Genomic DNA, 20146 nt, shown 5'->3' on the forward strand with positions numbered 1-20146 from the left:
ATAGAAGGTTATTCGTAACACATACTCTGAGTGTGACTTCATGGGATATTGCATTAGTTTATGCTTAACTTTCATTTTTCAGTTTGACAAAACTGACTACACATTTTGTAACTCCAAAAGAACGCTTCAAAAACACATCTCTTTCATAAAAATAAAATGACAGCGTTCTTAGTGAACAAAGTAATATTAGCATTCAGCTGTTTATGGGTTTTAAGTCACTTGAGAGATGTTCAAACAATGTTTGCATTGCTCTTTTAAGATGGTTCTAAAATTCTACAAATCCTAAGGGGAGACTGATTGCCTTTTAGATGTTTAATACTTCATTATCTTCATCAGCTAGTTGCTAACTTAATTTGTTTGTTAGCTCTGGGCAGAGTAAAAACTTTTGTAATGAAATGAGATGTCGAAAAACAGCTCACAGCTGCAGACTGTGGGCAGAAGAAACTAAATAATTAGCTTAAAGTTAGTGTAATTTAATTTAAAATTCTGTGTAGCTACAAAACTCAATGATTTTAAGCCCATTTTCAAACTTTTAAGAGTGTCTTTGGCCAATAGGTGACAGCAGGTTTTACAGGAATAAGACTACATTTGCCTGTCAAAACTAAGTGGATCCTTGTCAGTCATCATATCCTGCGAGTGACATGTTTGTCTCAGTACGATTTAATCTCATGAAGAACTCACTGGCCCTCATGAGATGCCTAAAGTTGCACCGAGTAAGTGAGTGAACAAAAGCTCCTAATTGTTTGCGTTGTCACTGCCTAAACTGCTTAAGGCCTGCATTGATACTGACTATCTGATCTGGCAGTGTGTTTCTGTAGTTATGAGGACAGCTTAGCTCAGGCTGCTCCGTCTTCACCTGACCTCTGACAGCTTTTAAATAGAAATGGAAGAGCCAAGAGCCCCTGGGTGCATAAGGCGCAAGATGTTTTCCAATAACAGCTTAAGGCTGGAGGAAACATCCTCCCCCCATGTGGCAGCGTGATTCTATCACTTTTAACCGTCTGCCATCGCTGCTGCTCTCTCCCGCTCTCTCTATTTCTCCAAAAACCCAGAGGAGGTTTGACCTGATTCTGGGCTGTTAGTATCTCCAGACCAGTGGAGAAAATGTGATAGGAAAAGGAACCTCTGAGATGATAATTGAAATTTGAAGCATGATATTTCCGTGTGTAACTCACCTCATTCTCATTTCGCCCAGGTGATGTTAGGTCAGTCGCTGTTAGTTGAATCACAGTCTCCCAGACTTCTGCCTGCGGGCCACTTGCTGTTACTTTAAACTGGACCGGTTCATGCAAGCTGGCTACATCTTCCTGGGCAAAGATGGATCCATCTGTTCGCACACCGAAGACAGGGTCACTGCTCTGGAAAACCACACCGTCGTTCCCTGCGCAGTCGTCAAACTTCACTGTGGACACAATAATTGACGAGAGTTTAGCTTGTAGTTCACACAAAGGCAGCAACAGCCAAGAAATGAAAAAAAAAAAAAAAAAACGAACAAACCCATAAACGATGGCTGGCTGGGATGCAGTCAAAATTACTGTGCTAACTCACAGTCATGCAAACACTCAAACAGCACACCTGCAGCGCACACAACTCAATATAAGATAAACAGCAACATGAATACAAATATGAAAGAGCGTGTCAGAGCACTTAGTTTGACACAGACGATTGTTTTTGAGGCCTGTTCTTTAGAGTTGAAAAAAAAAAACCACCGATGTCCAAATGAGTGAAAAACTGGATTTCATTAAAGTAAAAAAAAATTATCCTTATTTCTGATAACAGAAAACTAACATCATGGAAATAAAGCTTTGGTTAAAACTATACAAAGTTTCCATCAAAAAGAAAATTTTATGTTTATCTTGCTGAAGAGAGGCACATATTAAGTAGAGACTTTCTGATTATCTTGCTGTTTAAAGTAAATGACAGTCACAAAGTATCATTCAATACTGTACAGGACAGTATGGAATAATGTAATGCAATACAATTTACCAATTTTCCTCTTCGGGTAATTTTGTTTTTGACTGAATGCTCTCCCAATAGCTGCTTTCAGAAAAAAAATGCATAATAAACCTGTTAAAGCGTATGTCTTCAACAATGTTCCTCATGGCACTGTCCTACATGTTTTAGATGTTTCCCTGCTTTAATAGCTGACTGAAATAAATGAATGACTGACAGTCTTCTGCTACACCTGGTGACATACTGAGGGGGTAATTTAATTATTTGAATCAGGTGTGCCAATGCAGGGGAACCTAAACAGTCTACACAAACATGAAACTAGATACCACATGACATGAATTTATGACCGCTGCACATATACAAAGCGAACACATTCTCATGTCAGACTCGTCAACATATTGACGCTTGGGTAGGGACCGTCTGCATCCAGTTTTGACGTGTCAGGTACCCCCCGCACGTCCGTCCTTGCCGCCCGCGACTTTTCCGGGTTGCGTCACTTAGGGGTCTTTGGGTCGGGGGTCTGAGGTTAACGTGAGGGATCAGGATTAATGGTTAATTTGAGATACAGGGGTCTTGGATAGGCTGTATACAGCTAATATAGGTTAAATTTAGGCTCTGGGATGGTTAGTTCTCACAAATTCTCTACATTAAAATGGTTAGTATGAAGGATCAGGGTTAATGGTTAATTTTAGGTTCTGTGGTCAGGGATAGGATGTATAAGGCTAATAGAAGTTAAATTAAGGGTCTGGGATGGTTAGTTTCACGCATTCCCTACTCTTGTAAAAAATGACAAGGTGCTCATCCTCCTTCGCCTCATCTCGTAAAGAACAGACGCCTGGGGGGTACCCAGCTCATCTGAAATTTGACGCAGACGGCTTCCTGACCAAGCGGCAATATGTTGACACGGGGGGCATGATAATGCGTTGACAAAGCACCAGTGCACCAGAACTCAAAAGTCACCAGAATGGATTTATTGTTTTGGGTGAGGGTCCAGAGGGTGCGGGGAGGGATACTCATTGGTGGGACTGATGGATAGCCCTTCATCAGAGCTAGACAACAAAGAAAATCTGAAGCTCCTATGTTGAATAGTTTTTGAGTTATAAGCATTTTTGTTTGTCTGGACACCCACTTTTCAGATGGAGCCCCCTCCTCAAATATGGGGTCTATCATAAAACCATTGGCTGGCACAGTGTGGGTTTGATCTACATTCCTACCAAAACTTACTGATTGATGTGGCCAGTTCTGTGCTATGGATAACCAAAAATCTAAATAAAATAAAATAAAATAAAAACAGTACAAAAACAATATGACCCCCACTTCATCTAATTTCCCTGTGGGATCAATAAATTATTTTTGAATTTGAATTCACATAGCAGGAGTCATAATAAGTTGCTTATACACTGCATAATTGCTATTCAAAATGTGCAAACAATGTAAAGGCGGGAACAAAAAACAGGTCCTGCACAACCTTTACTACAGGATCAAGTAAAGTCAAGCATAGTTCAGAATTTGGAGAAGTTTTTTAATGTATTTGTGAAAGTGGTGACAGCAAAACGGATGCATTGTTACCAACGACAATTTGAGTGACATCAGTACATTAGGATTGGTCTTAGTAGGATAATTAAAAGGTAAGTAAAATGAAGCTTGCACAAAACATCTACTCTCATCAAGTAGAAATCAGAATGATCACGGCACAATTTTAATCTCTTATGTAAATCTACAACCAGCTCATGGGAGGATAAGTCGGAGATGAGGGTAGCCCATACTGGCCTGCTGTCCTCATTTACTTCCTCTCTCGTGGTACCTGCAGCCTTCTCGCCCTCTCTCCTGGGGATTACATTGTCTAGACAACATATTGTAAGAAACCCTGAGCTGAAAGCTGTAATTCACTTCTGTATCTTCTCTTTCCCTCCTCCAACACCTCGACAGCAGCTGAAACAAGGTTCCCATTACAGAAAGTGACTGAGAGTAAATCCGTCCTTTTGTTCTGCCTGGACTTTAAATAACCCTGCGATCATGCCAGAACCCTCCATCTAAAGCCAGATGTCCAGTCGGCCACTCAAAGCTCAGTTTTAGGGGACATCTATTCACTGACACTGTCTGTTCAGCTTGTCAGGTGCTAAACAAATATCCCTTTTTTAGACAGGTAAAGATGAGATAAGGGATGGATTACATTAATAAAAAAAATGAAGAAAAGTTTTTGTTTTCCATTACTGATGGGCACATTCACCTTCAAAAACCCTAACTTGGCTGTTTTAGTTAATTTCCTTTATGTCTGATCCCATTTTATTGTGTTTCTTCTATTATTTGTGCAGGATTTCAAAGATTAAAATTGGATGGTGGAGACAATAATTACAAACATGCCATTTGGTAAACGGAGGCATACATGAATGGAATTGTGGAAAGATGCCTAAACATTTTAAAAACAATAAACAAGAGAAATGAACTCAAATCATACTTTACTGTACTATATATAAAGTTCTGGAGTATGTGAAGCAATCAAATGCCCAAGGGAAAACAAAAGAAACAAACAGACAGTTTTTGGTCTGGTGCCCCTTTTCTCCCAATTATTGTTTCTTCTGTCTGTAAGCTAGGCATACAGCCAGCAGAGCAGTATAACTGCAGTTGTTACTGAAAGAGGCCTGTAGGCTCAATGTCAAAACAGAAAGAAGTGGTAATATACAGTAGAGGTCATGGTCAAAACTAAAATGTGAATTTGTCAGTTTTCATTTTACATTTCCATCCTTTAAAATACTCAAAATTTACAAAGATATGTGTAAAAATGTCAATCTTGAAGCCCAGGAAGAGCCCCAGGCTGAACCAGAGGGGCTACAGGTAGCTGTTATGTGCTTACAAATACAATCCGCAGTAATTATGTGATGTGAAATTGACAGAAAAGCAAAAGTTTTAAAAATAGCATTTGATCAAACCACAATGACATTTTTTCGACTGCAGTAGTTTTAGGACAGCAGCAAAAAAAATGGGATAACCAGCACTCCAAAAAATACTGTTGTTTTCATAGGGGCAGAAAACAGGACGCGTTTCGGCTACATGCCGTCGTCAACTTGTTACAGATCAGACAAACTACAAATCTATATAAAGAGGTAAAAATAGGACAGCAGCAATTCACTTTGGCCTGGACTTGCTCAGACTAGCTGTTAGCTGGAAATTCAGTCAACATTAAACCATATAGCTGTTTTTGACACATTCACCTACTCTCTACATGATGGTTATATATAAGAAACACATATATACAGGATGAGGGACAGCCTGGCCATTTTACATTTTAAACAGTACTTCAGTGTAGTGGTATTTCATAATTAGGCTATACACCAAGTATTCAGATGCAGGTGTCACATAAATAAAAAAAAAATATGCTATGGAATGCACATTTGAATCTGATGTGATGGACAACTAAATTTCAGTGGTTTTGAGGAAAAGTAATTACCATTATCTGTCTCCATAACACTGACATAACATTTATTTACACATAATGTATCTGTTACATCTTTTTTGTTCTGTTTACACAAGCATGCACTGCAGCTATTACCTTCAGTAAACCCAAAGTATAAATTATTCCTTTAGAAAACATGTCTGCACAGAACAACTGCTGTGTAACGGATGTGCAAAAAACATTAATAAATTGTAAAACGCTGCATATAGCCTTAAAGTAAAAGTGTGGCTTGCTTTACTTTGTGATTTACAAAATACCGTTAAAGATTTGGAAAAAAAAAACTGCATTAGAACTAGGGTGGTACAAAATCTTATGTGCAATTGTCAAAAAAATAACTGTCAACAATTAATATTTGCCATCTTTGCATTTACTGCAATTAGTGCCAGATCATGTTGTGGCATATTGTGTTACTAAAGATATGTTTCCACTCCACATTGTGGAAAAGGTGGGCACCAATTCAAAGCTTAGTGTTTTAAACTGCTAAAATGAAGAAGTTCATTTGACCGATGATTTATAAGTATCATTTTAGAACACAGGATAAATGATTTAGAGTCAAAAACATGCAAGTGCAATTATCATCTATTAACCGTTATCAGCTAAATGCCACAAATAATCGTGATTCTTTTTTGTCAATATCACCCAACCCTAACTAGAACACATTTTTAAAATTACTTTCCAAGCTCAGACAGAAGATGGAAAATACACTCTATATTAAAGACATCTAGATGATTTTATGCCTTTTTAACAATTCTGAAAATTACAGAAAGTAGAAAGATTGCTTTTTCTGCAACAATGCAGTGTCCATGCTTATTGCTGAACAATTTAGGTAAAAGCTGCTAGAGAAGCTGAAACATTTTTAAACTAAACTACTAATAATTGCTGAATTTTAACAGTTGAAGTGGAACCAAAAGTTAGCTGAACGACTGCTGAAATTTGCTGAATAACCCAAACTGTGAAAACAAATGCTTCAGGGTGCAGAGAATAGCCAAAAAATCCAGAAATATGCAGATAAAAAGTTTAAAAAGTAAAATAAAATATAGCTGAAAGGGGCAGAAAAAGCTGAAGTGAATAAAGGTGAAAGGAACAAAAAAAATTTAAAGTAGCAGAAGAAGTAGCAGCAAAGCAGCAAATGCCAATAAAAAGGCAGATACTCAAATCATAAAAATAGAAGCTGAAAGAAGCTAAAATTAGCACAAAGACAACAAAAAGCAGAACCAGAACAAAATGTAAAAAGTACAGTAAAGATTTATGAACATTTAGAAAGGTTTTGAGGATGCTGAAGACAACTCCATTTATTTTCAATGAGAAAAAAAATGGCACAAAAAGCTAAATATCTCAAAAAGCAATAATTTCCAAAGTACTAGCAGTGTAGGGGTTTTTGGGTATATTAATGTGACAATTTATGGATTATTAAATTCATAAATTCTATTCCTTTTCTTCTGCTGATTTTAGGTACCAGGATGAGGGCATCGGCTAAACGAAGAACTTCAGGTGATGTTTCCCAAAGAACTGCTTCAGTGTAGTGGCCAGTCAGACACTCAGGAATGTCTGTGAACTTCTGGTCCTTCAGTCAGAAATCTGGGCTGTGATCTGGTGAAGAAGGATGGACGAGCTGTGCCTGCGTGCCAGGGTGCCTCAGAGAATGAGAGTTGATTCAATACTTTGTAGAGAAAAAGCAGACTAAAACGACAAATAGGGTTAAAATTATCTTATTTAACTTACTATAAAAATCAAGCTCGTGCTGAGCCGACAAGATAACATTAAACTAGTTTCTAACGAAATGACCTTAAACGATGATGAGGAGTCCAGCCTGGGGGGGAGGTACAGGGCCGAAGTCCTGCACCGCCATGAGGAAGGCTGGGCAGGGCCTCTGGATCTGAAACCTCTGAAAACTCTTTCTGACTTTTGATGTTGAAATCTGACAGACTAATTTGGGAGTGTGCTAAYTTTTAAAACCTCTGTTTGGGGTGGAGTTTAGTTTTGAGTTTGGACCAATCAAACATTACACGTTATACTAGGAAGTATCACTTAAAAAGGGTTCAACAAATCAAATGTTTTGGAGGGAAAGTTTTTACCTCAGGACAAAGAAAAAGGGAGTGTTTTAGTTTAATTATCTTGCATCTAATTAAAGGGATCCCCGATTAGTTGTAACATTAGACTTTATATGATAAACGTAATTTAACTGTAAAATAAAAACTGTAAAAATACTGTAGGCTGTTTAGATTTTATCATTTTTAAACTGAAAGTTTAAAAATATATTACACGGACGGGGCCATTTTATTTACATGCAAAGCATTCTGGGTAAATGATGACATCAACTAGGTCATCGGTGCGAGGCTACTAGTGAGCTATATCCACCCTGAAGGTTAATCTTGGACAATATCTGACTTTTGGCTCTTTTAAATGAAACCAGAGAGCGTTGACAGAGAGGAGAACACAAAAATGACTCAGCTTGCAACTGAAAATATGGATGGAGGACCTCAGTTTAGCTTGTTTGTCACGCTAGTGCAGAGCCAAGACATATAAAGCAATGTAGCATGGGTGCTAGCGCAAAGGCTAAGTTGTAATTATTCTGTTATCAACTAGTTTTGGCGATGTTACTGCTGTCTGGAGATGTAGAGAAAGAAATGCAATTTTCTTCACGTTATGGGATTACTGAGAAGACGCCGACAGCGGGAGGAGGATCCTGCTGCCAGTCATGGCTGCAGCCGACCCGAAATGGGTACCGGTACCGTGGAACAGCTGATCAGCTACGTGAGGTAAATGTTCGCTATGCCACAACTTATTCAGCAAAAGTGTTTCCATCTGTCCTTTTGCGCATTAAGTGTTTTTCGAAAAAACCCAAAACCACCTCAAGCGAGCATAAAAACTTTTTAGCGAATTGAGGATTTTTTTTGTTGAATTTTGCTGTTTCCATCCGACTATTTTTTCGCATTTTTAATGCGGCACTTTTAAATGCACATCAAAAAGCTTTGATGGAAACACACTTATTTTCTGGGCAAGTCAAAGCTGGGGGTTTTCTCCCCCTCTGAGCCGTAGTCAGGGAGATGGTTAAGAATATGGTCAGAGATGATAATTATATGCAGGAAAGTACTACAGCAGTCGTGGCTGGAATGTCCTGAAGGAGCTGAACATTTCTATATTTAAATTGTTGAAATAGCACAAAAATTGAGGAACGAGATATGTGCAAAATGTGTATGGAAGACAAAAGGATATCAATATTGTGAAAGCTTTAAAATCATTCACTTCAGCTGTGAATGTTAGCATTAGCCTTGGTTAGCCTGCTGGTCTGGCTCAGGCTGCAGTACAACATGATCTAATTCTATCAATGTCGTCTGTAACTTTTGTATGCTACTTTTCTTGTTTGTGATTGCAAGTTTGTGGAGCACCATACAGTGGATGAAAATTTTGTTAAAAAAATTGAACACCACTACAAACTAGCTGGCTGATTACTACATATGTTTTTATATCTCAATGCACCGTCCTTTAAATATACCATAGAGACAAGGATGGAAAACAGATGAATCAGTTTGCTAGTTTTTTTAGAGTCTATTGCCGCGCTTATTTCCCTTGCACATCATTATGACATTCCCTCCCCCAGCTGCTGGCATCTGGCTGTCATGGTAACTAAGAAATCCTTCACTGCATTAAAGAGATGACACAGTTTGACTAGCAGGTTGGTTATCTCTAAACCAGATCGATGGCTGGCAGGATCTTCAAAACAGATTGATGCACTCAGCGATAACAACTTGTAAAAACTTTCCACAAACTGCATCTTTAAAGCTGTACATGAGCCAGAAAATATAATACAGCTGTGGTCCTTCTTTCAGTAATTTTATAAATGAAAGCCCTATGACGAATGGAATTGTAGAATTTACCAAACAAAATGGGGTATAAAGCGTGGAATCTCAAATTGCTCATTTGGGCTAGTTTCTGAAGTATTTTGACCGCTGCCGCTCCCTGTACCTGCTGTTACCTGGTTACAAGCATGTGGGATACACCCCCCACCCCCACCCCCCAACACACACAAAAGGCAGTTGTGGTGAAGAGGCTCGCTGAAACACTAACGTCTTCCAAAAATATGAAGATTAGCACAAAGTTTGTGGCAGAACCATTCCCCAGCGGTGTTTAGGGAACCTGGAGAACATCTTTTCCATAACATTGTTAACTGGATGCGTAAAAAATACATGTGATGACCAATTCCAGTCAAAGACTCACATCAGAAACAGAGAAGAAAAAAGGCCAGAGTGACAAAGACACGCCTGCCAACTCTTCAACATTCAGTTACATCAGCAAAAGTGAGGAGCGAGTTTATCCAAGATTTTGTTGCTTTGTGTGTAGAATCAGATATTCTTTTAGAAAAAATTAAAAAGCTTTGTCTGTTTTTTAATTTTTTTAGAAATCACCATTAATAAGCAGTGGCTCTGCCAAAACAGAAGTAAAAATGGGCTTGGATCCTATTCAATAAACAAATCTGCACAAATTCTTAGTTTATTTATGAGGTATAATTATGTTATGTTCAACTCTAAAGAATTTTTAATTTTAAAAGGATAATATTTTTTAATGTGAGATTCTATGTTTTACACATGAAAATTGTTTTTTGTCCTAAAAAAAAGACAAAGACTTTTTTAAAATACATTTAAATACATTGCAAAAGCATTTGTTTAGCTGAACCATAGAAATGTGTTATATTTGTGAAAATAAATAGCCAAACTTGGAAAAAATATAACAAATTTTATGGGGCCCTACATTTGTTGGCGTCTACTGGTTTACTGGTTAGAAAAAAAATTTATTGCAAAGCCAACAAAATTCCAGGATTTGTTGTTTAATATACGAACAGAATTTGTTTTATTTCTTTAAAAAAATCACTAAAATTCCAATTCAATATGGCAATAAATACTGAAGCGAGCGGTAACTGTAGGTGCAAAGTGTAATCACTCCCTGTGTGTATGTGCATAAGCATCTATTTTCAACGATTGCCTGCATGCCTTAACTGTGACAAGCCGAACTAACTACACCAATACCCACACACAAATGGAGTGACAGGCTGTGCATGGAGTACCCAGAGGGTCTTGTTCTTGCACCAATTAAAGAAAAAAAAAAGACAGCGCCAACTTTGCTCGACCATCAACGCACACACAAACACGCAAAGACACAAACCTCCCATAGATCTTCTTTCACTCACTTGGGTCAATACTGCTATAAGAGAGATTATAAAAATCGGCCAACAACAAAGCAATGAAGCCCAACGGCACAGTGCTGCACATTAACAAGTTGTCTAAAGCAGTGGGCCCAGGGTGTGCATTGATCTGGCAAATAAGACAGACACCCATGTGTGCCAAACAGCCAGCCAAGCACTTCTCCACAGTCTAGTCGATGAGAACAATCACCCGTTGAAATGTGAAAAATTTGACCAGAGTTGGGCCTCACACTAAATGAATAGTTAATCTTTTTTTCAACATAATCATATGGAAATCACCGTTTTATTGCTCCAAGATGATACTGCAAACCAAATCCTCCATTTTCACCCTTTTTTCACACCTTTTTAATTAAAGCTCCCATCTTCCTCCAACAAGGCAAGGACAAGGAGGAGAGGGATGTTGAGAGGACATGTGACCTTCTTGCGCTGTTCTTTGGACAGCCTGACAGGAAGTAGCTGACAAGTGTTGAAAGGGATGTGAGAAAAGAAAAGAGTTAGGGGGAAGGGGGGGAGAGAAAATGAGGAGTGACAAAGAAAAGGTGAGAGAAGAAGGGGAACTGCAGAAAGGGATGTAGATGAGAGTGTGCAGAGGCACACAGAGACAGTAAAATGAATGAAAGAGCTTTAAAGAAAAATAAAAAAACTGGGGGTGGGGGGGAGAGAGAAAACTTGTGGGCAGATTGTGGTTGCAAATTTTTTTTCCTGAGGCAGCAGTGTTTATAGCTGCAGTCGTTTGAATTGTTCAAAGTGTGGTGCACTGAATGCATCAGATGTCACCCTGCCCTCCAAAACAAAGAAAAACCCTTTTTTGTGGGCACTGGATCAGGCTGATATCTGTTACAATCAGGCTCATTGTGAACAGGAGAGAGCGACGCAGGAAGAAGAGGAGGAAGCTGATGGTGGCGAGCAGTGGGGACTGAGAGGTGAGGTGGAGGTGGAGGCTGGGGAAGGCAGCGGATGGAGGCCTGGCACTGGGCTCCTGGCTCAGTGAACTGGCTCACTCTCACACATTCACATTGGAATGGACGGGATGCTCAGATGGCTGTCTAAACAGGTTAATTGGGCTGGCCTCCCGAGAGATCAGGACAGATGGATAGAAGGATTGAACGAGAGAGGAGAGGCAGAGAGACTAAAAGAGTGGCAAAGGGAGAGTGGTGGAGCTTTGAGGGTATGGAAAAAGAGGGTTGGATGGAGAGAGACGGATATGGCCTCTGATCACAGGCACCATGGGGAGCATGCAGCCTAATCAGAGCAGTCCGGAGCTGTGCAGTAAGCAAGGCCCTCAGTGACTGACTACACAGAGCCAGGTCCTCCGTCCACTACTGATAGACTATGAAGGAAGAACAAATTTGTGATGGAGGACTGTTTTCTGCAGTGTTAGAAGCCCATCGGGGAGTATTATTCACTGAGGTCAATCATGAAAAGCGACTCATCTTTCTGTCCTTACTGGAACCCTCCAAAAGGAAGACCAGCTCATTTCATTGAAATGCTCAATCATCAAGCACACAGACAAAAACAGAAAGCAAGAAGTAGACCTTGAATTTAGTGAAACTTTGATTTATTATCAGTAAATAGTGCAGAAGGGACACATCAAAGCTAACAGAGCAAAGAACAAATGTATTACACCAAACTAGAAGCTGCTCATCAGTCAACTATCAACGCAAAGCTGCTTGCATTGGAACAGGTTTTTTTAAACCTACGTGTGTTGGGTTCAGTTATCTGACTGTTTCATGTTTTTATATTGTATTCTGTTTATGCACGCTTGGAAAATTCACACAAAAGCTGCAGACATATTTGCCAACTACAAAGGAACAATACAATCAAAATACAAGTTCCATGGAGTATTAAACTCTTTTGAGTTTCCAAAAGCAAAATGCTTTCGCTTGGTGTGAAGCAAATAAAAAAAACTTGTGAAGGAAAATATATTTGCCTTGTTTACCCATCAAGCATGGACTAAGTATTCAATGTGTGTGAAAATGAGAAAAACAGTAGTCTTAAAAAAACAGGAAAGTATTACGTTCAGGAAAAACATTATCCTTTAAATTTGATCATAAAAAAACTTGGTTGTTTCCCAAATTCTGTTTCTGTAAACTTTCTCAGCCCTGCTCGTACAAGGGCTCTGCACTGCTGCAGCAGGCTGTGCACCGTGAAGTGAGTTTGGAGAGGTGTGTGTGCCCAAGATACGGATGGACTGTGGTGTCTTATGTAAAATTAAACAGCTTTACTGTGTGTTTTGTTTGGCTGAACACTGATACACTTTACTTCACCGCTCCTGTTTTCTGAGTGAGGATTCGAAGTGCCAGCATGAGATATTAGTATCTTGGCTTGGTGCATCTGCTGTTGCTGTTGTTTCACATTAAATTTTAACCAAATGAAAAGGCAAGGGACAAGAGTGGACTTAAGGCAAACACAATTTATTTAATGTATGGATGCGCAATGTAAGCCCTGACTCATACCAGTGTGTATGAAGGTCAGAAAAGCTCTGTGTTGCAAACCTTCCTATCAGCAGTGCTTTAACACCACTTTAAAGCTGCTATGCATACATTTTAGCATCATTTATCATAATATCTAGAGGCATGTTTTAAATATACATTTATGATAAACATCTCTGAGTTAACTGTGCAAGCATTTTTTCTCATTTATATCTACTCATATTAAACTGTTCTGGGCTATGTCATTTAATGTGGAATTAACATTAGAACCACCGTTTTATGGTAAAACTTCTGCCATTATCCTGATTATGTTGGATTCACGAGTTACACTCAAATAGCGCAATAAAAACAAATGCAAAATTAATCACCTAGATTGCCTGACCGATGCAAGCGCTTTCAGAGCGGAGGCACCGTTGGACGGCTTATGAAGGGTCTTTTCTCCTGGAGCCATGGCGGGGTAGTCACAGGAGGGGATCGACTGGAGTTAGCAGGCTGACTGATCTCAGAGCTGCAGGAAGTGTGGCTTGCACACGACAAGCTGATTAGAGACAGAAGAGTGAGGTTTCTGTCTGGTAATCAGGGCTAAATAGAATAGAATAGAATAGAATAGAATAGAATAGAATAGAATAGAATAGAATAGAATAGAATAGAATAGTTAAAGTGGTGGAGCCAAATGCTACCAGTTCGACTCCCCAGGTTGACAACAAAAATATGGGTTGGAAAGGTGAAGTGCCCACACCTTCTTCCACCCTCATTTTTCCCACTCTGGGCCCTTGAGCAAAGCCCTCAACCCCAGAGCTGCCTTGGATGGCAGTCCTCTGCTCCTTCCAAAGTGCTGTGGTAGCTTGGTGATTTGCGGTTGTGTCAGGAAGGGCATCCAGTGTAAAATAATCACTAAAACTTTGTGTTCGCTCTTTGTGGTGAACCCTAAGGATGGGACAAGCTGAAGGGGGAAAAATGGATAGAAAATAATACAGTGGATATTTGTGCAGATAATCTAAATGTACTTTGAATGCCCTCTTGTATGTTATTTTTCTTTCTTCTGCAGGAGGTCATCCTGGTGAGCAAATTTGCACAAAAGATTAAGCAGTTGTTTTATGCATGATTCCTGTCTTTATGTAAATCGTAAATGGCCTGAACTTATACAGCACTTTATTAAGTCTCTACAAACTCCAAAGTGCTTTACACTTCAATCATTCACCTATTCACACACTGACGGTGGTAAATTACATTGTAGCCACAGCTACCCTGAGGCAGTCCGATGGAAGCAAGGCTACCATTGCACCAGCGACACCTGGCCCTCTGAACACCACCAGCAGGCAAGGCAGGTTAAGTGTTTTGTCCAAGGATACAAAGACTGAGACGGACAGAGTGGGGGTTTGAACTAGCAACCCTCCGGTTACAAGAAAAAAAACCCTACCTCCTTAGCCACTGTAGCCTGGTAAAAACCAGACCCTTGTCCTTCACTTTGCTTCGTATGAGGGTCTGGACTCACAGCTACAGAGAAGCGATTCTTGCTGGAGGTGTGGCCTCTGCTGAAGTGTCGCTGTGAAGAAGGCTAAGCTAAGAAGCTAACCGGAAATCGCGTGTGCTGTAAACAACCCTACTGTGAGGAGAAAAGTACCGAGCCAAACAAGACGAATGTAAATGAGAGCTGCAGGTTTTGTCAGACAAATTGAATTTAATTTGGAAGCCTTATCAATACGGACTGGCTTCCTTCACTTCCTCCACTGCCATTGCTAAACTAGCAGACACTGCACAGAAAATCGACGTTCTGTTCTCTGATTGGTTCGGCTAAAAATCTGCCTGCAAAACCCTTGACTGTGGGAGAAATCTCAGACGGAGCAGTGAAGGGAATCTATAATTGAGCTGAACTGCGTAGGAAGGCAAGGGCCAGGCTAGAGCCACTGTAACATCGGCCTGAACCCACAGCCTCAGGATTACAAGAATGCAGCACTGGCCAGTGGGCTACTGCAATCCATGGATGTCCTCTGGTATCTTATGCTCATATAGTTACATAGAACGCATATCTGTATTTGTAAACCAGTTATGCACCAATAATTACTGGGTAATTACAGGGTTGATTAATCCACATTGCAATGATTGACGGATTATGGTCCCTCCAGTGATGTACAAATGTGCTACAAATGTGCTTGATTGAAACTCATCAATGAATCATCTGTTGTATCAAAAACAACAAGACCATTGCCTATCCGTAATCTTTGCTTTACTAGATACTAAGTTAAGCTTTGAAGAAGTACACACTGTGTAGACAGGCAAAAGGCATTTATACAGCAGACCACAACTCATATCCCCACACTCGTTCCCTCACAGCACTCATTTGGCCTTTTACTCTTCCTTTCTGTGGCTGTGGTTCAGCACATTTTTTTCTGGATCAATAGTCTACAAATTCAGTGATGGATTTGATAGGTACCGCATAGATTACTGTTCTCTGGAGCCCTGTCCGGATTTTGTATCGCTTGTGTACTAATGTAATACCTAAAGCCCTGCAGCAAGAGATCTGATACAGCCTGACCAGCAGGACTGAACACAGACGAGTGCAGTAGTCAGCTTGGAGCATGTGTATGTTTGTGTAACAGTGTCTGCTAGGCTGCATGTGGCTCTGAAGATACAGATATGAGGTTAAACGAGGCTTGGAGAGACTGAGGAGGGAAAAAGACTGCCTACAGATTTGGATTTTTTTATGCATTACAAGTATAACTTTTATAAAATGTTAACATGTTCTAAATTTAAAGCATTATTACATAAGAAAGTATTACCTTTGTCTCAGCAATGCAGTAAAAAAACAACTCTTCCAAGACCTATTCTCTCTGTTTGCTTCACTTTAAAACTGTAGAATTTGAATGTCTTTCCAACTACTAAATAAATTGCTTTATGAATAAAGTCCCATGCCACATCAACATTCTTTTACCAATTCTACTATTATGTTTTTCATGTACCTGACATACATTGTTACTGCAAACAATCGGAAACTAGGATTTATCAATTCATTACACATAAATTTTTGAGGAATCTCCCTCAAAGATCAACAAAACATCTTTTTTACAATTTATTTGGTAAAAATAACAAAGATAAATAAAATAAATACAATGTTGCTTAATATTTTAGAAACACCATTTTATCTGTGATTCCTATTTATTTAATTTTTTCGTTAAAATTTAGCTCACTTAAAAAATTCCTTCTCTGTCACTTTGTACTAAATGTTATTACAGTGATTTTTAGATTGTGACTGGCTGATTTTGACTGGCTTCATTCTGAAAAACAAACAAACAAAAAAAAAACAAACAACAAACAAACAAAAAAACAAGTGCAATCTGCTCATAGATGTTGAATGTGACAGACATTTGCTCCAGCATATAAATTAGTGCTCTATTTGTTTATCCCTCTTCAAGACATCTTCATCTTCCATCACACGTCTCATGTTTTCCTGTTTGACTGCAACTCAACAGCAGTTTTTTCAGAACTTCTCCACGCTGTCATCTGAAGCCTTCGCTTAGTTTTAAGTACATTTTTTACATTAGTGAGTTATATTTTTGCAAGGCTTATACAACTACATTTCCATTTCCCTATTGTGTGACTCCAGAGTAGCATTCCACACAAGCCATAAAATTGATAGATTAGACATTCAATTTACTATTTCTAGTTCAGCAGAGTTACGGATAGCTTTGCATTTGTCTAGTCACTCAGAAAGTATATCATTTGGCAAAACACATCAGAGGTTTCTAATGTTCATTTTTGTGTACAGCAGAGATATCTCCGCAGTCTTTTGTTGTTGGTTTCTTCCACTCCTCTCGGCCAAAATGCTTTGTTGCTCAGGAATTCATTTGCATTTTTATGCTGATGGTATGCAGCTTTATGTTCATGTTTAGCCTGAAAATGATTCACAGATATACATTTTAGATGGTCTTTAAACTGTCAGATGTTAAGTCCTACACAGCCTTCTTCCTACTAAAATTCAAGGACAAAAACACTGTATGTGCACTCAATATATTAAATTATGTTTGAGTCTGTAGTGTTTGTCAGTAATCTCATTAAAACATCATCATAGCAGCATTTTTTTACTGAAATGCATCCTATTTTCTTTTCCCTTGAATATAAGTTTGATTTTGCAGGTCTTGAAACTGTTTCATTCAAATGTGATTATTTTAACAACTTCTTTTCTATTTTGTTTTGAATTGATTGTGGTCACAGAAAAAGCCTGCAGATCAAAACATGTGGTACAAAGGTACTAACAATTAAAACAACTTTACACCAGATTAAATTAGCTGACTGGTTTATATTATGTTTTTATTAGTAAATAATAAATAATAAATAATAAGAACTCCCTGTCAGCACCAACCAAAATTGTAAAAGCAAACCTTTTAGTTAAATATTTTTTCACACTTGGGGACTGGGGAACAGATTTAGATATGCCAGAATAAAAATGGCAGCTTAGTACATAAAAACCCAAAAGATTCAATACAGATTTTATTTTAATCTTTGCCTCCAAGCAACAAAAATACTTGCTAGGAAAAAATAGATAATTTTCATATTGTTTTCTCAAGGAAGCAAATAGTTCAAAATTGCTTTCCTCAACTGCTGGAGGAAATACAGGCTGTGTTTCTCAAATCTAATCAACATCTTTCCATCAAAACTTTAACAAAAGCTTCTGTTTTCTAATTTCAGAGGTCAGAGCATAAGGCAGAGAACTCCCTCTGGCTTTTTAATTTTAGAAATACGTACATATAATTACACATCCTGCATAGAGGATAAGAAGAAGGGGTTTACAGCAGTCTGGGACTATTTCTTTTACTTTTGTTTGGTACAAAGACAGCCATGGGACTGCTGATGACCTCGGGCCTGATGTTGGACTACAATGGCTCAATGCAGCCCTCAGTAGTTCTGGTGATGGGTACTGGAGCTGAAAGTTCAATAAAAGTTAGTGGCATTGCTCCAAGAATAGGTAAGAACAGAAAGATGGATTATTAAAAACGACAGTAAAGGTGCCACAACAGAATAAAGAAATGCATAAACTAACACATTGATTTTGTAATTAAAACTGCTTTACAGTGAATATCTTACTTCTTCTTTATTTAGGGACCAACTTAAAAAAATCACTGTTCAATAAATCATTTAAACTCATTAAACATGGACACACAACAACAAATAGAAATTTCAATGCTTTAAAAATGTTTTAGTACAAGCTATTCAGAGGTTTTGTTTTCTTTATTCTACATTGTTCTGCTGCAGCATTCAGTCTTCATCCTCATCAAATCCTGCAGTATGTCTGTTCACAGTGCACTTTTACCAAAAAGCTTCAGCTTTGACTGATTAGCTTGATGGATTTCACCTTTTCTTTGTAGACATAAAAATCTTTCAAAGTTTACCTTGATCAGTAGCCCACTATGTCTCTTTTATTACTGAAATCACTAAAAACAAAACTCTGCTCTTAACAGTTCCTTGAAAGTTTTGTATGCATTGAATCCAAGAAAACTTCTGCTAGTGGTTCATACAGAACAAGTGTTTTCTCTTTTAAGCAAAAAAGGTATACACATTTAACAAAATTAGCAATCATGCAATAGTTTTGTCCTGATACCTCAGGGTATATGCGCAGCACAGCGGGGCAGTGATGATAGCTTTTGTCTTATAGTGAGAAAGTCACACCAGGACCATCTTTGGGTCTAAAGACTTTCTGGGTGGCATTTGTATAATTTAAAAAAAAAAAAAGAAAAAATATTGTATAGGTCTTCTGGACGGGTTCTTCTCTAATGAAACGTTTCGTCTCTCCTCCAAGAGACTTCTTCAGTCTAAGAGTTTCAGGCAAAATTCAGGCTTTTAAGCCCTGCCTCCATGTGACTTTGTATGATTTCTATGAGCAAGTAGGTTTTTTCTCAGTATACTCCAGTTTCCTCCCACTGACCAAAAACATGCATGTTAGGTACATTAGTAACTCTAAATTGACCCGTGATGTTGTTTCGTTTGACTTTGTGTCCTTGTGATGGACCTTTTCAGGGTGTACCCTGTCTTTTGCATGACCCAGAAAGGAGAAGCAGGTATAGAATGGATGGATGGATGGATGGATGGATGGATGGATGGATGGATGGATGGATGGATGGATGAATGGATGGACGGATGGATGGATGGATGGATGGATGAATGGATGGATGGATGGATGGATGGATGAATGGATGGATGGATGGATGCAGGGGCGCCTGCAGGATTTTATCAGAGGGTACGCACAAAACCATCACCGCACCTGACCAACTGCAACGCACATCATGAGCGCGCACAAGAGGCACATAAAAACAGCGTGTTTGACCCACCCAAAGCACAACGTTCACAATATGACACACGCACGCACGCACACACCGCATTTTTTCACTCTTTTCTCAGTGACCTGCAAGTTTAGACTAAACTTGACTTGTCAAACTACTGAGTAAAAAAAGTGGCTGCAATTTTTAACTATTTCATACACCTCGTTGTGTCTGTCTCTGCCCTCTTTGCAGGAGGAGAGAAAAGAGAAAGGTGGCAGTCGGCAGATTTGCAGAGTCAGCTGTTAAAGCGCAGCAGCGCAGGCCGTCCTGCCCGCTGCCACAAGTGTGTTAAAAATCAAAACAGGGCCAGAAAATTAATTTCATTCATGCAAAATGTAATACTATGTCAAAGAAATGAAAATCAGCTACAACAAAAAGACATTTGCCAAAGTTTTTTTTAAAGGGAACCACAAAACCACACTAACAGTGATTCACAAGCTGCTTGTCAATCTGTTGACACTTTTTTTTCTCCAACTCAAGATCACTGACAGATAGAAACCTAGATCAGAATTGCTTAGGTGCAACTCAGACCTACAGGTCAGTTCTTATGCTCTTTCTTTGTGACTTGTGTGTGGACCTATTTGTGTTTTCTTATTTTATTTTTCATCATGACAAATTTAAAAAGTAGATTTTTTTATCAATTTATTTACTTTTGATATTATTTATTTAGTTTTGATAAAGTTGAACAAGTTTTGAATAAAACCCTAAAAAATATTGTTGTGCAAGACATAAAGAAGAGAACTATTAATGTTATGTGAAATATAATAAAATTAAGTTATGTAATATATATATA

The 20146-nt window shown here is 38.7% G+C and overlaps 1 protein-coding gene across 1 annotated transcript in view; it reads right to left on the reverse strand.

Annotated features, from left to right (window-relative positions):
• LOC106533223 (cadherin-4) overlaps positions 1-20146 on the reverse strand; it is a 92184-nt gene that overhangs the window by 58853 nt on the left and 13185 nt on the right. Inside the window, exon 3 of the mRNA XM_014029462.1 lies at positions 1176-1402. Within this exon, the coding sequence (XP_013884916.1) occupies positions 1176-1402 (227 nt within the window). The remainder of the gene's footprint in view (positions 1-1175; positions 1403-20146) is intronic.

The sequence above is a fragment of the Austrofundulus limnaeus genome, unplaced genomic scaffold (genome assembly GCF_001266775.1).
Source record: "Austrofundulus limnaeus strain Quisiro unplaced genomic scaffold, Austrofundulus_limnaeus-1.0 Scaffold908, whole genome shotgun sequence".
NCBI classification, from domain to species: Eukaryota; Metazoa; Chordata; class Actinopteri; order Cyprinodontiformes; family Rivulidae; genus Austrofundulus; species Austrofundulus limnaeus.